The 19825-nt window shown below is 40.1% G+C and overlaps 2 protein-coding genes across 2 annotated transcripts in view; one reads left to right on the top strand and one right to left on the bottom strand.

The window, feature by feature from the left end:
* Positions 1-8799, top strand: part of sardh (sarcosine dehydrogenase) — a 249311-nt gene extending 240512 nt beyond the window's left edge. The window contains exons 19-21 of the mRNA XM_039762751.1: positions 291-459; positions 2298-2433; positions 8027-8799. Coding sequence (XP_039618685.1) covers positions 291-459; positions 2298-2433; positions 8027-8152 — 431 coding nt within the window. The 3' untranslated portion in view covers positions 8153-8799. The remainder of the gene's footprint in view (positions 1-290; positions 460-2297; positions 2434-8026) is intronic.
* Positions 8800-19104: 10305 nt separating this feature from the next.
* dbh (dopamine beta-hydroxylase (dopamine beta-monooxygenase)) overlaps positions 19105-19825 on the bottom strand; it is a 68897-nt gene continuing 68176 nt past the window's right edge. The window contains exon 12 of the mRNA XM_039763290.1: positions 19105-19260. Coding sequence (XP_039619224.1) covers positions 19105-19260 — 156 coding nt within the window. The remainder of the gene's footprint in view (positions 19261-19825) is intronic.

The raw sequence follows: 19825 nt of genomic DNA on the forward strand, positions 1-19825 counted from the left end.
AAGCTAAACGTTTGTGTTTAAATAATTTTATGGATAATGCCAACTCAGACCTCACTGTTGTACACTTTGTTGTTGTGCTAAGTGTATTGAAATGTCATTTTTATTATTTAGAGTGTGGATATAATATTTTCAAGTTAAATTGAAAGCATCATGCATGTGTTTTCTAAATATAGCATTTTTATTTTAAATAAAAATTATGAATCGTCATTCTCCCTAAAACATGCAGTAAACTTTTTGATCCAAAGTTCTGATATTTAATTTAACTCTTTAAACATTTTCTTGTCAATCAGGCTACAGGCACTGGCATGCTGACCTCCGTCCAGATGACACTCCTTTGGAAGCAAGTCTGGCATTTACCTGTAAACTGAAAGGGACAACTCCATTTCTTGGCCGAGAAGCTTTAGAAGCTCAGAAAGCTCGTGGTTTGCATCGACGACTCTTGTGTTTCACCATTGAGGAGTTGAGTTTTGTCATTTTATGGTAATCTGTATAAAACTAATAGCAGGTCTTATCCATCCATCCATTATCCAACCTGTTATATCCTAACTACAGGGTCATGGGGGTCTTCTAGAGCCAATCCCAGCCAACACAGGGCGCAAGGCAGGAAACCAACCCTGGGCAGGCACTAGCCCACCACAGGGCACACACACACACCAAGCACACACTAGGGACAATTTAAAATCGCCAATGCACCTAACCTGCATGTCTTTGGACTGTGGGAGGAAACCGGAGTACCCGGAAGAAACCCACGCAGACACAGGGAGAACATGCGAACTCCACACAGGGAGGACCCGGTAAGCGAACCTGGGTCTCCTAACTGCGAGGCAGCAGCGCTACCCACTGCGCCGCTCTGCCGCCCTAGCAGGTCTAATTGTGAGCTAATACAGTTAACCTACCTGCACATCATTTTATGTTGGAAGGAAAACCACAGCATTGGGTAAAATCTGTTTAGGTTGATACATGTCTCATATAACTGGAAGGGAGAAGTGCTAACCCTTGGGCCACCATGCTGGGAAGTAGACACATAGTAGACCCCAATTTCTTCTTTAACTGGGTTGGCTTCAGTGAGAAATACATTGAATTTCATGTTTGTTTACCTTGCACACACTCATCCATATACTTAGAGTATCTTCAAAGCTCGACTTGATTTTATTTTTAGGTGAATAGGCTTTTTTTGGGCTGAATGGCCTATACCCTTCCAACTTGTTCTTAATTTCTAATTCACAAAAATATCTGGCAAATGCTATTTTCAAAAAGATGCACTACTGCAGAGAATGACATAGAGCAAATGCTTTTTCACAACATTGTACGAGGTGTGATCAAAAAGTACAGTGAATGTTGATGCAGAGCACCATCCAAGAGCAATGCAAAACAATTCAATGTCGGTTCTGACGTGTCCATCCTAGAGCTGAGTTTGTGACAAATTTCAACTTGTTTGATATTGTCAGTCGTTTGTGAGCCACTGTTGAGTTCCAGTGTGTTTTTCAAGTTTGTCATTAATAATGGATATCGAGCAACGCATTAACATGAAATTTTGTTTCAAATTGTAAAAAGCTCAGGAAACCCATCAGATGTTAAAATCGGTTTATGGTGACACTACACTGACAATTATAACCGTTTACAAGTGGTTTGATCGATTTCAGAATGGATCTGAATTGGTTGAAGACAAGAAAAGATCAGGATGTCCTTCAACATCAATAACCGAGGAAAATGTTGAAACGGTTTCATTCTTCATCATGACAATGCTCCTTGTCACACATCCCTTCTAGTACGACAATTTCTGTCGAATAAAAACATTACGCTGTGTCCACATCCACCTTATTCGCCGGATCTGGCACCGTGTGACTTCTGGTTGTTCCCTAAATTGAAAATGAATAAAGGCAAATGATTTCAATCCATTGAGGACATCCAGGCAGCCACAACAGCCCAACTAAAGACTCTCTCAAAAGAAAACTTCCAGAACTGCTTAGCAAAGTGGCAGGAGGGTTAGGATAAGTGCCTTCAAAGTGGAGGAGAGGATTTTGAGGGGGACTAGTAGTTGTAAATCTTTTACTGCAATAAACGTTTCTTTTTTAAAACATTCATTGTATTTTTGACCACACCTTTTATACAAATACATGGAAATATCAGTGTTTCAGTATAAACTGAGCTGTTTAAATTCTTGAATTTTGTAAGGTTTTGTAAATGATAAATTCTGAATATTTTGAGCTAAGGATTTTGGAATTTTTTTTTGCCACAGATTTAAGCAAAATCATTGCCTGTTTATTTCAGTGAGGTGTATTTATTCTTTCTTTTAGAAAAATTCCGATGTTTGGACTAGAGGCTGTCTTTAGAAATGGAAAGCCAGTGGGTCATCTACGCAGGGCAGACTTTGGGTTTGCCATCAATAAGACCATTGGCTATGGCTACATCAGAGATCCAGAAGGAGGAATTGTAAGTAACAGAAGTTTAGGCATTGTATTATTGTGAAAATTTGCTTATACTTTAATATCGTTGCTTTGTACTTCCCATTGTATACAGTTTTACCTACACATGGACAGCTTCTTGAAACAAATGATCTACTAGCAATTGTCTTTAGGCCTGAGCTACACCTGTACCAATATTCAAAGCCCACTCACCGTTCGGCTTCCTATTGAAGGTGTCCCTCCTCCCCTAACTCCTGTAGGATTATGGCAATGACCTACACTTGATGCTGTTTAACAATATGACTCGACCCAATCAAACATCTTTTCCCACTTCTATTTGGGGTTGAAGTTTTATAGGTTTATTATAAAATGAAAGCATACAAGAAAGGGACCAATGCAGTGTGAACATATAGTACCCAAAAAAAAGAAATCTTTGTGCATGTGTTTGATATAAGGTACTGTGACTTACCCACATATCTACTTCTCAAGTACCATACCAAAGCCTTTTTCCCATCTTCTTGTTCTACTGAGATAGGGTTCATCCTATTCCTCCTTTCAACTTCAAGCTACCTTGGCTCTGATTTGAAGGGGCTTTAAATGCTTTCCTGATTGAGATGCATCAAAACAAGCCAAGGAATAACTTATGGTTTCTGGTAGTGGCTCCTCTTCAATAAGGATGACTAGCAGACTCCTGAGTACTTGCCCCGTGTCATCTATTGCACTTGAAGGGCTAGATCCCCATAGCAGTTTATGAGTTATCCATTTTTCCTAGTGGATAGGAGAAGTGTCTTAACTCTTCTTGGCAAGGTTAGTGGGTGAGGGGATGCCCTCCTGCTAGTTCTTCACCATCTTTCCCTTTTCTCTCTTAGTGATATCTGTTGGGTGGTCTTCCTCCTTGTAACATCCTGGTGGAAGACTGATGTTTCCACCCACACCTCGTAAAAAAACAAAAATACAAAGTGACTGTGTTCTCCTGCTGGCCCCTTTTCCTTCATTAGCTTGCAGGAGTGTTTTCTTACAGATTGAGGTTTCCGTGTCCCTGTCCTTTGTGAACCTGGAGTTATTTCTATATCAACAGTGTCTTGGCAGCCTGGCATCTTTTCACAATGGTTTTGTAACCTGTTCCTATAAGGTAGGGGTCCCCATCTCTGGTCCTGGAGTGCCACAGTGGCTTCAGGCTTTCATTCTAACCCTTTACTTAATTGGTGACCGTTTTTTGCTGCTAATTAACTTCTTTTGAATTAATTTTGATTGACTAGTTTTTTAAGATGTGTTTCCCCTGAATTTCTTAATCGTTCTTCGGAATTGCTTCATTTCTTTCCGTAAATGGCACCCAAACAGAAATGAAATGTGAAGTGAGGGAGCCAAGAGAAGACCAACTAAGTCAGGGCCTCAAACTCCAACCAATTTCACTCCAACCATTTGCTTAATTAGTCACTGATTCTTGTTGTTAATTAAACCCGTTCTTTAATTCTATGGCTTGTTGCTGTTCTCGTTGTGCAATAGCATACAATTCCAAAATTGTTGATTTCCTCTTTTCTAAGAACACTGGTAAAATGTTTTGTGGACCTGAGCACATCAACCTTCCAGAGAGCTTCATCTTTCTTTATTTTCAGATATTGTATGATGAACACCAGTTGTTTTGGCTCATGTTGTATCTCATTATTGTTTAGCTGCTAATTAAGGGAAGGGTCAGAGTCTTCAAGAGCAGGAGTTAATTAGCAGCAAAAACAGGTCACTATTTAAGAAAAGGTTTAGAATGAAAACCTGCAGCCTCTGCGGCCCTCCAGGACCAGAGTTGGGGACCCCTGCTAAAAGGTGTATACCCAAAACTCATTATAAACTGGACAATAACAGTTTTGTTTGTTGGACACTTTTCGGTATACCTTATGGATTCTGGTCTGCTGTTCATAAAAATCACCTTTATATTTTCTCTTTTATTGTAATAACCTATTTTATGCATACTTATAGTACAGTAAAACAACTACAACTGGAGCATCTGTGCTCATTTATGAGTAGTGGCACCTTTACTAGGAATGCAGCTCCAATATGCCAAGTCCTGTTGTTTCATTTGCGAATGTGACATCTATGGTAAATACTCTCATTGAAATCAAAAAACGGACCACTCCATAGGCATATAAACCACTTGTTGACATAACGTACAGTATAAAACATGGATTGAAGAAAAAGGAAGATGAATGAAGATGAGACGCTTCCACGAATAATTGGTGCCAAGATTAAGAAAAGGCATTTTTGTTGGTACACCAATCAGACATGTCATTAATGATAAGCGGTTTGAAGATCTGTTAGTGGGAGTGGAAGAAATTACATGGAAGAAGTTGTTGAGAATTTTCTTGGCAAATGCAGAGCACCATATTAGCTGCTTCAAGCATAGAACGCAATGAAGTGCAACATGTCGCTAAAGATTCATTTTTTGTATTCACACTTGATCATGAGGAAAGGTTTCTCCAGGACATTTCAGCAATGAAAAAATATTATTAGGGCAAGTAGAACCCATTAGCAGAAAAAACATTTGTAGCTCAAATGAACGAAAACATGGTTTTTCAACCAGTGTGCCATGGCACAGTGGTGCACCGTCAAAGCTACCCAGGTGTTCCATGCCATGGAAATAATAGGGTGGCTCACTTGGGTCTGAATGTGAGAAGAACAAGCACCACAGGCGGTCAAGACCTTTCTGAAGAAGATAGGATGACCTGGAGAAGCTGGCATAAAAGCAGCTCCACGATCGCCATGAAAGGGCACCTCAGATGTGTCACCTGGCTGCTAGAGTCCATCTGCCCTCACTGTGTGGTCGCCTACACGCCTCACAGGGCTGGTGGATAGTGGGCATATTAGTTGCCTCGGAGGCAGAGAGGGACAGGCAAAGTGGTGAAATAGCTTGAAGATGCCATCAAAGTGCACATTAAGTGTCGTGTCTGCAAACACTGATCTTGGAGCTCCTTTTTTTTACCGGCTTCTCCAGTAGTCTGGCCCCTTCAGACATTTGAGCAAACATGAAATATTCTGTATACAGTATGTGTTTGTGGTTAGTAACAAAGTGGTGTGCCTTGGGATGGTTTTCATTACAAAAAGTTCACCGCTACAGGAAATAAAGTTTGAAAACGCTGGACTAAGCCAATGTGTCAGCATCATTAAGTGATTAAACACACCAAGTTAATTAAATGTTCATTTAATTTTTTTCCATATTTTCACATTACACTCAATCTGAAATTATATTTATGTTTAGCTTGAAACTATGTAATATAATCATAAGCAAAATTTTGAAAGAAAAGTTGTTTAGTGATTAGATCATTAGAATAATCTAAGCAAGAATAGGCCATTCAGCCCAGCAAAGCTCACCAGTCTGTCCACTTAGTTCTTCTTAAATAACATCAAGTCAAGTGTTACGAGTCCCTAAAGTCCTACCTGCTTATTCCATGTGTCTGTGGTTCTCTGTGTGAAGAGAAACTTCCTAATGTTTGTGCGAAATTTACCTTTAACAAGTTTCCAGCGGTGTCTTCTTGTTCTTGATGAACTGTACTAATTCCCTTCATAATTTTAAACACTTCAGTCATGTCTCCTCCTAACTAATCATGTGTAGCCTGGGAATCAAACTGGCCACTCTTCTCTGGAATTTTTTTTATAAGGGCTGCTATGTCCTTTTTGTAACCTGGAGACCCAAACTGTACACAGTACTCCAGGTGAGGTCTGACTAGTGTGTTATGAAGCTTTTAGCATCACATTCACATCTACACCCTGCTAGTCACCAGCCTCACACAGCCGATGTAAACTATTGTAGTGTATAACTTATGTACCAGTTAGTGATCTGGTTAGTGATCTGTTCCAGTCTGCAATAGTAATAAAGACAGCAAATTTCAGTGAGGGTGTCGAAGAGTGTAAAAATACTGGACGCTTAGGGGTCGGCCCAAACAGGAAGGATGTGGTGTCTGTTTTCTAGTGTAAGGAGGTTTGGCATTTAGAATTCCTGTTCGAAAAATATGTCGGGGTTGTATTTTTGTTTGTTGCATAAAGTGTAAATACTGGCATAAATGCACAAACAGCAACAGATTTGCTTAGTTTAAGTTGCAGTGTGTTTAAATTCTAGCAGTGCAACAGATTCACAAAAGCATTTTCTATTCTTGCTCATACCGTGGAGACATGACATTTGGACACCTCATGTCAAAACAATGCAGTGAAATTAGATGTGTCAAGATTGGAATGACTAGGGAAAGCTTCAGCAGAATGTAGTGTTATTTTAATAACAGGCTTGTGTAGGCAGAGCAGTGTGAAAGGATCACTTATTAAATGATTGTACGTCATGGTGTTGCTGCTTCCCAATCCACTAGTTGGGATTTTAAATTCACTCTGATAAACCTCATGGCTGCCTACTCCTCCATGCCTGTTAAAGGGCCAGGTATTACAGGGTTTGCTGTTTGCCCCTAAGAAAGGCGTAGTTACTCTACAATACACAAATGTATTTATAAAATACGTATAATGTACCAATAAAGGTTTTATAGAAAGTAAATTGCTGACTGCTTGATTTTATCTACACACTCCCTGTACACCAGGCTGGAACGAAACATGGCAAAGTGAAAGTCCATTGCAGGGCACACTCACTCACTCTCAGCAGTCCAGAACTGGGTTAGCTGGGTTAGATAATTGATGATTAAATGGATGTTTGATTTTATTTCATGCCCCTGAAATTTTCCAGATTTAAAAATAACCATTTTGAGGCACACTGACACAGGTATAAAAAGACCAAATCATGAATACAGTGTCCTGGGTTTTGAGTCCCATTCCCAGACATTGTCCATGTGGATAATGTACATTCTGCCTGTGCCTAGATGTGTTTTTCTCCAGGAATTTAGATTCTTGAAGACATGCAGGATAGGTTAACTGGTTCCAAATTGGCCCATTATGAGTCTCAGTGACGATATGTGCATGAGTGGGCATTGTGATGAACTGGTCCCCTATCGAGAGGTGGACCCTGCTTTTTGCCTAGACATCTAAGATAGGCTTTAGTCCCCCAGAACCCTGAGTTGGAATAGGCAAGTTTATATTTACTTATTTTACTTACAAAATGTATGATACAATTGGTTATCTTTTTTTTTTTGGTTTTCCAATTGAAGCACAAGCAGGTGAAGTGACTTGTTCAGGGTCACACGGCGTTACTAGCAGGATTTGAACCCACAACCTCAGGGTTTGAAGTCCAGAGCCTTAAGCACTACACCACACTGCCTGTCTAAGTTTGTGAGTGAGGTGAAGTGCTGATTAGAAATATAATGGTAACATCCATCCATTATTAATCATTTTATCCAGATTAGGGTCACAGAGCCTATTCTGGCAGTGCTGGGAGGTACAGAAGACAGAAACTGAACTTCACTCACACATGCTGATTTAGAGTTACCAGTTAATCTGAAACATACATCTTTGGGATGTGGTGGGAAAGTCCTTGCAAACACAACACCGACATTCAAACCTTCACACAGGGGCTGTAAGGCAGCAGTACTAATCGCTGCACCATTGTGATGGATGCTCATTATGGTCAGGTGTTAAATGTGGCGTATTTTAACATTTTATTGCATTCTTTCTCCATTTTTTTTTTTTTTTTTTGTCCCTAGGTCAGCCCTGATTTTGTGAAATCTGGAGAGTACACTTTAGAGCGCATGGGTGTGGTTTACCCTGCAACCGCCTATCTGAAGTCTCCTTTCGACCCTGAAAACAAGCGAGTGAGAGGGATCTACTAAACAGCAGTTGATGTGTCATTTGTCTTTTTATAATTTGCACCATTGGGCAAATCTGTCCGGTGAATTCTGCAGCACAGCGATGTCATATTTTCTTCCCCTCTCAATTAAGCGATTTCTTTGATTCTGACGTTATTCCTTTCATTCTCTTATCTTGTTTTTTTTCAGTCACATTAAAAGAAACATCAGCATGTAAGTAATGGATCATAGGACGTTTATGTAATGGTGCAGTCACTGGTTTACCGTATGTGTGTTCCCATATAGTCAGATGGTGCTAACAAAATGGGAGTAATCTCTTCACTTGACAGCAGACTGGCAAACTTTATGATGAAATATATGACCAAAAACACTTCTAACAATGTGAAGTTAATGCACCAAAAGGATCCAGAGCTTTTGTGTATACTTTTCTCAAAAGTAGTTAAAAGGGACAGCGTGAAGGTGACATTTTATTTGTGGTTACTAATGCAGACTCCTGTCTTTTTTCAGAATTACAAATTCAGGTTTGCAAATACGGTATTCACATTTTTCTTTGAAAGAAGTCTTATAATTCCAATTATTCAATTTTCAAATACAGTTTTTGTACCAAAACAAGTGTTACTATTACTAAAATAAAATTCTCCACTGATCCAGTTTGGAGAAAATTATTGGCATTTTATGGGTTAAAAACTAATTTATGATGACGCTCCATTCTTTCCTTTCTCCTTTCCTTATTATTCTTAACTTTGGCCCCAGTAAGGTAACTTGGGTTCTGTTTATTTTATTTTATTTTTTTGAGACTAAAATGTGTTTCTGTCTTCTGCAGTCAAGATTCTGTTTAAAGAGCTAGGAAAGGTGGACAGTAAATGTTAACTTCTTAGATATAAACATGACGGCACGTGTTAAAGCTGGATAAATGCGCTAGCATTGTAAGCTATGTTTTCTAGGGAGATATCATTCAGTTCTGTTTAATATATTGTTATTAACAACACCTCTTCTTATGAGCTCTGTGCACTGTACAATAATTAGAGATTTATAGGATCATTATTGTCAAGTGTACAGAGTACAGTCAAATTCGTACTTGCATGTGTTTAATCAACGCATCACAACTCTCCAGGCCATTGTTGGTGAGTATCACTACCTTACCTCAAAACTTCTGTCTTCACAACTACTCAGAAGACAGTCCAGAATTCAAACAAGCGTTTTTTTTTTTAAATATATGTACTTTTTAATAGGCTTTTTCTTGAAACATGGATATTTCTTTTCTTCCTTCTCCTCTCTGTGTGAATGCTGGAAGGTGCTGCCACTGTAGACCCTTCAATGTTCTCGTGGGTAACAACAATGAAACCTGGAAAGGTGTGATTGGGTGGAACAGCCTACCCAATCTGCACCAGAGGTGTATTTTGTTATGGAACTTCTGTGCTAGTCACAGTCTGTCCATAACGAACAGGGTGTTCGGTTGATGATCTGTTTTGTAGTCATGTCATCAGATCAGCAACAGTATGTCTTGGACACTAGGTTGAATAGAGGAGCTAAACTATCCACTGACCACGACCTGGTTGTGAGTTTGATCAGATGGCGGTAGAAGGTTGCCAGATAGCCCAAGCAGACCTAAATGTATAGTGTGTGCTGGGAATGTTTGGCTCTGTCCAGGAGATCTCTGAAAAGCACCTCTGGATGAATTGAACCCAAATGGGCCATCTTCCATGACTACATTGCTGAGGCAGTTGCACAGAGCTGCTGATGTAAAGTCATTCCTGTTGAGGCAGTAATCCCCATCAGCAGTAAAAGGAGCCATCAGACTGAAGGAGGAGTCCCATAAAGATTTTTTAGCTTGTGGGACTCCAGAGGCAGATGGCAGATACCGACGGGCCAAGCAGAGTGTTGCAATGGAAGGAGCTTGAAGAGGCCATGGAAAATAATCAAGGTCATCCTTGAAGCGATTCTGTCAAATTGTCAGGTAACTCAGGAGGGAGAAGTATTGCTTCGTCCTTGCAGTTTATAGTTGGGATTTAGTCAGATGATGGAAAGAGCAGTTTAAGGACCTCCTAAATCCTATCGACATGCCTCCTGTTCAGGAAACAGGGTCAGGGAACTTTGAGGAGGATTTCTCTGTGGCAGAGCTTTAGATGGGGATGATATTTGCCCTGAGTTTTTAAAGGTTGTGGATGTTGTTAGGCTGTCTTGGCCTACATGCCTCTTCAATAATGCATGGGGGTCAGGGAAACTGGAGTGGTGGTCCTCATCTGTAAGTAAGTTGACTTCCATCTTTAGTGGCATCACACTCCTCAGCCTCCCAGAGAAGGCCTATGCCAGGGTTCTGGTAAAGAGCATCCGGCTGTTGGTCAAGCCTCAGTTACAGGAGGAACAGTGTCAATTTCTTTCCAAGCATTGAACACTGGATCAGCTTTTTACTTTTAACACGTATTCTGTGGTTTATGGGAGTGTGGCCAGCCAGTCTACATGTGTTTTTTTGGACTTGGAAAAAACATACAACCACATTCCACGGGATGTCCTGTTGAGCACACTTCAGGGTTATTTGAGTAAGGCCAGCTATTGCAGGCTATTCTGTCGCTGTGCAACTGGAGCAAAAGCTGGTTGATATTGCTGGCATTAAGTCAGACTCGTTCCTGGTTGGTGTGGGACTCTGCCAGGACTGTGTTTTGTCACTTGTTCGTACTTTTTATGGACAGAATGTCTAGGTACAGTGAAGGAGTGAAGGATGTCTAGTTCGGTTTCCTCAGGATGGCATCACTGCTTTTTAAGGATGGTGTGATCCTGCTGGGCTGGGACCTTAGTCAAGCACGGGGGGCAGTTTTTCTGATTGTAAAGTGGCCAGGATGAGGACCAGCACCTCCTGGATCAAATATCCCCGCGGAGGAGTTGGAGGAAGTGGTAAGGAAAATAGATGTCTGGGTGTCTTTGCTTAAACTGCTGCCCCCATGACCTGGACCCAGATAAGCAACAGAAAATGAATGGATGGATACAATAGATAAATTGGGATTAATAAGGTATTTCGGGCTTAATGTACCCCTTTTTTTGCCCAGATTTTATGTGTATACAATAGGTAGTTCAATTGTATTATTACTATACTGGTGTTATTTTGTTATATTATAAACATAATATTTAATTTGTTTTTGTCACGTTCAGCAAATTGTCTGCATATTTTCTATTATTTGTTTTTTTTACATATATTCTTCTTTTAAAATTCCTATACCTTATGTAAATGAGTCTCTTGTGCAGCTATTCTGATGTTCTGCTGTTTGTAGGATCTCAGTTGGTGGCCATTTCCATCTGTCTTGCCATCTGTAAATCTGCAGTTAATTAAACTGAAATGATTCAATTCTTTCAATTTTTCTGCAAAGCTTATACCCTGTAGTCCTTAAATCAGACTAGTAGCATATTCTAGCACCATTATCACTTTCTTGAAATATGGACTGCACTTCCGAATGTGCAATAAATTGAAAAAAGAAAAATGTGTTTGTGCTAATGTTCTAATGATATTCTAAGATAGATAAAATGGATATTATATAATAGATAAATTGATGTAAATATATGTAAAGGGCACTACATAATAGATAGACATGAAAAGGCACTAAATGATAGATAGATAAAAATAAATAAATATGTCACATACAGTTATCGATCCTGCTTATTCCAATTTTGGTTTGCTGGGGGTCACAGCTTATTCAGTCAAGGTTGGGTGCAAGGCAGGACTGAATCTCTTACAGGGCACTAGTTCTTCACAGGACCCACTCATGTAGACTCCCTCCCTTGCTCACATTGGGTCCAAATCAGAGTTATTAGTTAAGGTAACGTTCACGTCTTTAGGGATGCAGGAGAAACGCTCGCCCAGGCTTAAGGAGAATGTGCAAACTCTGTGCAGAATCCTCTGCAAATTGAGTGTAACATTCAAGGTCAGAATGCTGGAAATGTGACTCAGTAGTGCTGACCACTGCACCACAAAGAGTTTTATCTCAACCGGTACACATTTTACTGGCTAATTTATTTTAGGTGCAGGTTGGGAGTAGTGGCATTAATTATCATGGATAATCTAATGAAAATTAACATAGTCTTGGCTGAGGATGTGTTGTAACAAATAATGTCAGACCTCTGAAAGTACACACTAAAATCAGCAGGTTGCCTAGGATGTCATTCAGAGAGTGAGAGGCATTGTTCATGGTACCTAGTGTCATGAGATGGAGTCTTCACAAACGTAGAAAGGGTGTAAGACCTCCAAAAATAAGCTGAGAAGCAGGTCAGGATCAGCCGGGCTGCAAACACTACCTGTTGGCTTCAACCAGAGAAGTCCCTAAATATGGGCAGCTGGCAAAACAACACAGAATATTCACAAATATATATAAATATATAAAAACTACCAATCTCCAGCTTGCAAGCAAAAAGGGCAACAAGGCTTCTTCTTATATTTAAGATTTATTTATCAAAAAAAGAAAATTAGGCAAAAATGGTCAACAGAGAAGAAAAAGGCCAAGGACTTACCTAAAAGACCATCCTTCAGCAAATAAGTCCCAATACACAATCCTTAGGTAGAATCCAAGAAAAACGGGCTGTTATGAATTGTGCACTTGAGTGAATTTTTTTTCTCTCTTAAAATTTTTTTTAGAACAATATAATATGTGGGATTTTGAAGTGATTTATCTGTAGCACCTTCTGGGTAGGTTCTTTGAAGTTACGTATGCTTCCTAAATGTAATGATTAATTATTCACGGTGCCGCAACATTGTTTTACAAGTCAGGTAGCCCCAGGTTATTACTTCTGTTACTGGCATGTGGCTCCCAGTTGTCATGAACACCCCTTTAATTCTAACAGAAAGCTTCATTCAGTGTCTGTGACAGAGATAACTGCTCTTTCAAATGAAACGTGTATTCCTTCTCAGCCTTCTGGTTTCTGATCCTCCTGTTTCTCTCTCTGACTTTGATTTCTGCTTTACAATTAAGCACTGATGTTTAGGATTTTGGTCTTTATGGTTTCCACTTGTTTTTTGTTTGACAAATGCTTCATCTCCTGGTCCTTTTCTTACCTTCAGGCAGAATACAGGCAAGAATTTCACAAAAACCTGTAGTACCCTAGTACTATGTTGTACCATGTTAACCATTATGAATGTAGTGAGAAGTCAAGCAAATTAATTAATTAGCCAATAAAACGTGTCTTTTTGCTTGACTTCTGACTACAAAAACCTGTAAATCCAAACTGATCCTGTGCTCTGACTTCCAAAGGTCATGCAAAAAGACAATTTCCTCTCAGGGATTAATCAAGTATATCAGATTCTAATCTAGCAATACTCCAGAACTTCACAATGAACAAATGATCTTCAACTCCTGAGCCTTCTCAACTGACTTTAGTAGGGAGCGGGAGGGCCAAGGAGTGGTGATGTCTGGTCGGCCCCACCTTCTTGGGCTCCACCCACAAGGAACAGAAAATTAACCAATAATAAGTAAAATTAAAATAAATAATTAAAACACAAAAAACTATAATACAAATATAACAAGAACAGCATGTTAATAAAAACTGCACACGTTAACACATAACAGCCAGCAGCTTAGCCAAAGTCTGCCCGACTGTCACTGCCTCCAAAGAGTTGAGGCAAAAGCAGACCCCCATTGTGTAATCAAATTTAATGTTTTTCTTGTTTGTCTGTGTGACGGTGTGGGTCGGCCCCACGCTCCCACTTCCATTTTGGGAGCCTCTTGAACCCGACACCATCAATAATGTAACCGAATGGGCATTGCATATGAGGACAACACACACACAAAGCAAAATGAATGGTGAAAAAGTGAACATTGCTTTTATTAAAAGACAATTCAAAAAGTGTCCAAAAGTGCATTGCTTTAGAATGTTCCATAAATAAATATCCATAAAAAGTAAAAGGCGCCGATACAGTTTAAAAACATCCATCCAACCATCCATTATCCAACCCGCTATATCCTAAGTACAGGGTCACGGGATCTGCTGGAGCCAATCCCAGCCAACCCGGGCAGGGCACACACCAAGCACACACTAGGGACAATTTAGAATCGCCAATGCACCTAACCTGCATGTCTTTGGACTGTGGGAGGAAACCCACACAGACACGGGGAGAACCCGGGAAGCGAACCTGGGTCTCCTAACTGCGAGGCAGCAGCGCTACCCACTGCACCACCATGCTGCCAAGTTAAAAACAGTTCAATAAATATTTTTTTTAAAAATGAAGAGGGTAGAAACCAGAGACAGTCCATAAAAGCAGTGAGCCCCAAAGCTTCCCTTTAAATCTGGCATCTTCTCACCTTATCCTGTCTGGACCTTGGACAAGGAGGAGACGCACGCCAACAGGTGCAGTCAACCTTCTTATCGGGGCTTTGTTCCCTGCTGCCCTTCCTTTGGCGTCTGCAAGGCAACCCAATGAGCCCCACACATCTCTCCAGCTGCTCACCTTGGACCCTTGCGAGGAGACACCATCACTCGGGCCACTCCTACCCCAAGAAAGCTCTCCTTCCACATGCTCATTCCTGACCACCTGCCTCACTCCAATCAGCTTGGCCACTCTCGCTCTACGTCTCCTGCCCTCACACTTGCACCACACTGCCACGGACCCCACTTTACCACAGTCTGGTGGCCTTTGTTTTACTTTCTTTGAGCAAATCTTTTTATTTGCTTTTTAATTGACTGGAAGGTTTCATTACATTAAATACTACAAATTCTATATCTCATTCGAATTACATGTCCTTTCTTTTATCCTCCTACATTAAAAAAACAAGGGTTTAAAAAGAAGTAATCAAAAATTCTAAAACTTTCAGATTATTGCCATAGTCCCGCTTGTTTATGTAAATGAAAACAACATCCACTGCCTGGTGTGGACAGTGACAAGTCTGCTATGACTCTTCAGCCATTTCCTTAAGCTCTTCTTTTGAGTTTTAGACCACCCATGTGTTCAATGTGAAATTCTGAGGTGTGACAGTTTAATTCCCGGAATGGCCCGGTATCAAAATGACATGAGTATTTGTGTTTGAACATGTTTGAATTATTATGTGCATAAATTGCAAGCTGATACAGCCAATAGTTATTGGGAAAGTAATAGATATCTGCGTGTACGCTTTGGCGTAAAAATGGGGGATTGAAATTCAGAGTAACGTACGAGTATTAATATTAAATTTTGTGTGAAAATCAGCAAATGCACTACTAAAACATTACAGCTGTTGCAAGTGGCATATGGTGAATATACTTTGAAAAGTCGAGTGTTTTTGAGTGGCATAAGAGGTTCAAAGATGGGCAAGAAGATGTGACGGATGACCCCAGAAGCGGAAAGCCAAAAACAACGATGGACATTAACATTGAAAATGAGTTCCAGGCCTGCTTACATAAATGGGAACGCCGTTCAAGTTAGTGTATAGAAGCACAAGGGGAGTATTTTAAAGGCGACAGTAACCACTAGTGTACAGTTCCACATGTATATTTTTTAAAGGTGCATTCCAGGAATTAAATTGTCACACGTGGTATATCTAATATTTGTGCATCTTATATGTGAGACTTCATATGTATTTAAATTAAACTTTTGTCTAGCCTGAATTCTATCTATCTCCACTTATATGGAAGTTGTAACAGAAGGCAATGCATGGATATCGAGTCAGTTGACTTCTCTCTTATTAAGATTTTATGTTTCCAAACAGAGAGGTCAAAGCAGTCAAAAACCCTGCCAAAGACGATACATACAGTTAGGTCCATAAATATTTGGACAGAGACAACTTTTTTCTAATTTTGGTTCTGTACGTTACCACAATGAATTTTAAATGAAACAACTCAGATGCAGTTGAAGTGCAGACTTTCAGCTTTAATTCAGTGGGGTGAACAAAACGATTGCATAAAAATGTGAGGCAACTAAAGCATTTTTTGAACACAATCCCTTCATTTCAGGGGCTCAAAAGTAATTGGACAATTGACTCAAAGGCTATTTCATGGGCAGGTGTGTTCAAGTCCGTCGTTATGTCTTATCAATTAAGCAGATAAAAGGCCTGGAGTTGATTTGAGGTGTGGTGCTTACTTGTGGAAGATTTTGCTGTGAACAGACAACATGCGGTCAACGGAGCTCTCCATGCAGGTGAAAGAAGCCATCCTTTCCGAAAACAGAAAAAACCCATCTGAGAAATTGCTACAATATTACGAGTGGCTAAATCTACAGTTTGGTACGTCCTGAGAAAGAAAGCAAGCACTGGTGAACTCGGCGACGCAAAAAGACCTGGACATCCACGGAAGACAACAGTGGTGGATGATCGTAGAATCATTTCCATGGTGAAGAGAAACCCCTTCACAACAGCCAACCAAGTGAACAACACTCTCCAGGGCTTGGTAGGCAAATCGATATCCAAGTCTACCATAAAGAGAAGATTGCATGAAAGTAAATCCAGAGGGTGCACTGCAAGGTGCCAGCCACTCATAAGCCTCAAGAATAGAAAGGCTACATTGGACTTTGCTAAAGAACATCTATAAAAGCCAGCACAGTTCTGGAAAAACATCCTTTGGACAGATGAAACCAAGATCAACTTCTACCAGAATGATGGCAGGAAAAAAGTATGGAGAAGGCATGGAACAGCTCATTATCCAAAGCATACCACATCATCTGTAAAACACAGTGGAGTCAGGCAGTGTGATGGCTTGGGCGTGCATGGCTGCCAGTGGCACTGGGACACTAGTGTTTACTGATGATGTGACACAGGACAGAAGCAGCCAAATGAATTCTGAGGTGTTCAGAGACATACTGTCTGCTCAAATCCAGCTAAATGCAGTCAAACTGATTGGGCGGCGTTTCATGATACAGATGGACAATGACCCAAAACATACAGCCAAAGCAACCCAGGAGTTTATTAAAGCAAAGAATTGGAAAATTCTTGAATGGCCAAGTCAGTCACCTGATCTTAACCCAACTGAGCAGGCATTTCACTTGTTGAAGACTAAACTTCGGACAGAAAGGCCCACAAACAAACAGCAACTGAAAGCCGCTGCAGTAAAGGCCTGGCAGAGCATTAAAAAGGAGGAAACCCAGCATCTGGTGATGTCCACGAGTTCAAGACTTCAGGCTGTCATTGTCAGCAAAGGGTTTTCAACAAAGTATTAGAAATGAACATTTTATTTCCAGTTATTTAATTTGTCCAATTACTTTTGAGCCTCTGAAATAAAGGGATTGTGTTAAAAAAATTCTTTATAGTTGCCTCACATTTTTATGCAATCTTTTTGTTCAACCCATTGAATTAAACCTGAAAGACGGCACTTCAACTGCATCTGAGTTGTTTCATTTAAAATTCATTGTGGTAATGAACAGAACCAAAATTAGAAAAAAGTTGTCTCTGTCTAAATATTTAAGTACCTAACTGTATGTTTTGTTAATTAAACAAACAAATGTTTAAAAACCTCAAAATACAAAAATTCTTATAATATCAATAAATGGAAGAAGCTACAAACAGAAAATACACTTTTAGAAATGACCAAAACTAGGGCTGTGAAAAATAAAGTGATTAACAAAAAAGTGGGCTGATAAAATGGAAAAAAGCAGCAATAAATGACCGAATCGTAATTAGAATCCAAACCTCAAGGTCTCAAAAGACAAAACTATTATTCTTAAACCAGGATGCCGTACAAAAAGATATCTAAACATGAAAGAAGGAGCATTAAAGGGAACCCGAGAAGGCAGCTGCACAGCAGTTAATGCCACAGCAAGGTGTCAGTAGCAGCGGGTGGTCTGAACAAGCGTCGGGTGTCTGCGTCCCTGTCACCTGGGGGCTGTAGATTAATTTGAGGTCCTGCCCCAGTAAACCAAAGAACACAACAAAGTGAACCAAAAGGAAAGAAAACAAGCTAAATGAAGCATAAAGTGCTGTTTACTACGCTAATTCCCAAACCGTTACAAAAAGTATTTTTAAAAATCGCCACTAGAGGGGGATATGCCGCCAAATCCCAGCTAGATAAGAGGGCAGACGCAGGATCTTTATAAACATAAAAGATTTATTTATAATTAAATTACTCTGTGAAGCAAGACTTCCGTAGAACACAAAAAGGAATTGCCTGAGTCCCAATCCAAATGGTCAAAAACAGAGCACAGGTTCAAAAATCCAGAAATTCACACAAAATGGCACAAGGCACAGCAAAACACAATAACTCTCCCAATGCAGAGTGCAAACTGTCAAGAACTATGAGAGACCCTCCATATTTATAGGGTGGAGGGCAGTTCATGGCAGGTGGTCCCACCTCTTGGGGAACCAGCCACAAAACACAGGCATTGGCAACAAAACACAAGTACAGTACCATTACATAGATGCAACGGCACAAAAAAAGACAAGAAACATGACATTGAACCGCTGCCATTGTGGCTGACACATGACATAAAGGGAGCAATGCAAGGGAACAGGAGAAGATGACAAACACATATGGGTGAGGAAGCACAAAAGTCCTGGGTGTTGTTGTGCCATCATTCTAGATGTTCCTGCACACATTTTGTGGCATTAACTAGAAGTTGAACTTTGAACCTCATATTTAAGAAAAGGTATTGCCTGCTTTCTTTACTCTGTGTGTGTGTGTGTACGGCCATGTCTAGTCTGAAACGATCTAACAGCTGTTACCGTGTAGCATTCTGGATCCTTTACTGCAGTCCACATAGGCTGATTTTGCCCGTTTAATGCTGTGCCCCGAATTTCCATTTTCTTCAAGTTTTACAAATAACAACAGAATTAAACATTTCACAAGTTTAAAGGAGTTTTATTTAATTGGTTAGTGAAGAAAATGGGAATGAATTTCTGTTTAATTTTTTAACATAAAAATCAAACATGCTGAGGTTTTTGAAAAAAGAAAAACTACATACATTAAAAAAGAAAAGAATTCACAATAATCCAAAAAGAACATCAGACGCGTAATGATAGTGTTCGTTTTCTTTTTCATGAAACTGCCTGACGCTCAATTCCTGTTTTCCGACAGCAGTGAGGGGGGCTCGCTTCATTTCACGTGTCCTTCTCAGTGAATCGGGGCACAAAATGCGTCTGCAGTTCCAACGCGGAGGCTGATTGGTTTTCAGGCTCCATAATCGTCTTACATTTCTTTTGATCCTTGAGTAGGGCGGAGGTGACTTGAGGTAAGTGTTGCCGTTCCCAGTCTCCCTGAAAAACAATAGGCAGTTGCTTTCATTAGTGGTCTTTCATGTATTGTGCCGTGTTACCATTCAAGTTCCTTCAGACATCAAAGACTCGTTATGTCCGTGTAATCAGCCCTTTTTTGTTTCAATTGCACCTTTATATTGTGCACCTTATCTCTGTTAAGAATGCATTAGACATCTGTGTGTTTTTCTTTTAGTCTTGTTTACAAGTTTTATTCATTTTTATTTTCTTTTTGAAACACTTCCCTCATTCTCCATGTTATGAATTAAAGAGTAGGTCTCCTTCATTTTTTCATTTTCTAACCCACTTAATCCAGACCAGTTAGCACTGGGCAAACCCACACCAACCACACACTAAGGCCAACTAAGGCGTCGCCGGTTCACCCAAACTCCATGTCAGACACGAGAAGAACGTGCAGACTGCACACAGGGAGGACCCGTGGCGCGTACCCTGGTCTCTTTACTGCATGGCAGCATCGCTGCCACTGCGCCACTGAGTAGGTGTTCTGACAACTGTAAATCAAATGAAAAAGCAATGATAAAGAGAGAAAGAACAGGGGCTAACAAGA

This window comes from Polypterus senegalus, chromosome 9 (assembly GCF_016835505.1).
Source record: "Polypterus senegalus isolate Bchr_013 chromosome 9, ASM1683550v1, whole genome shotgun sequence".
Classification (NCBI taxonomy): Eukaryota; Metazoa; Chordata; class Cladistia; order Polypteriformes; family Polypteridae; genus Polypterus; species Polypterus senegalus.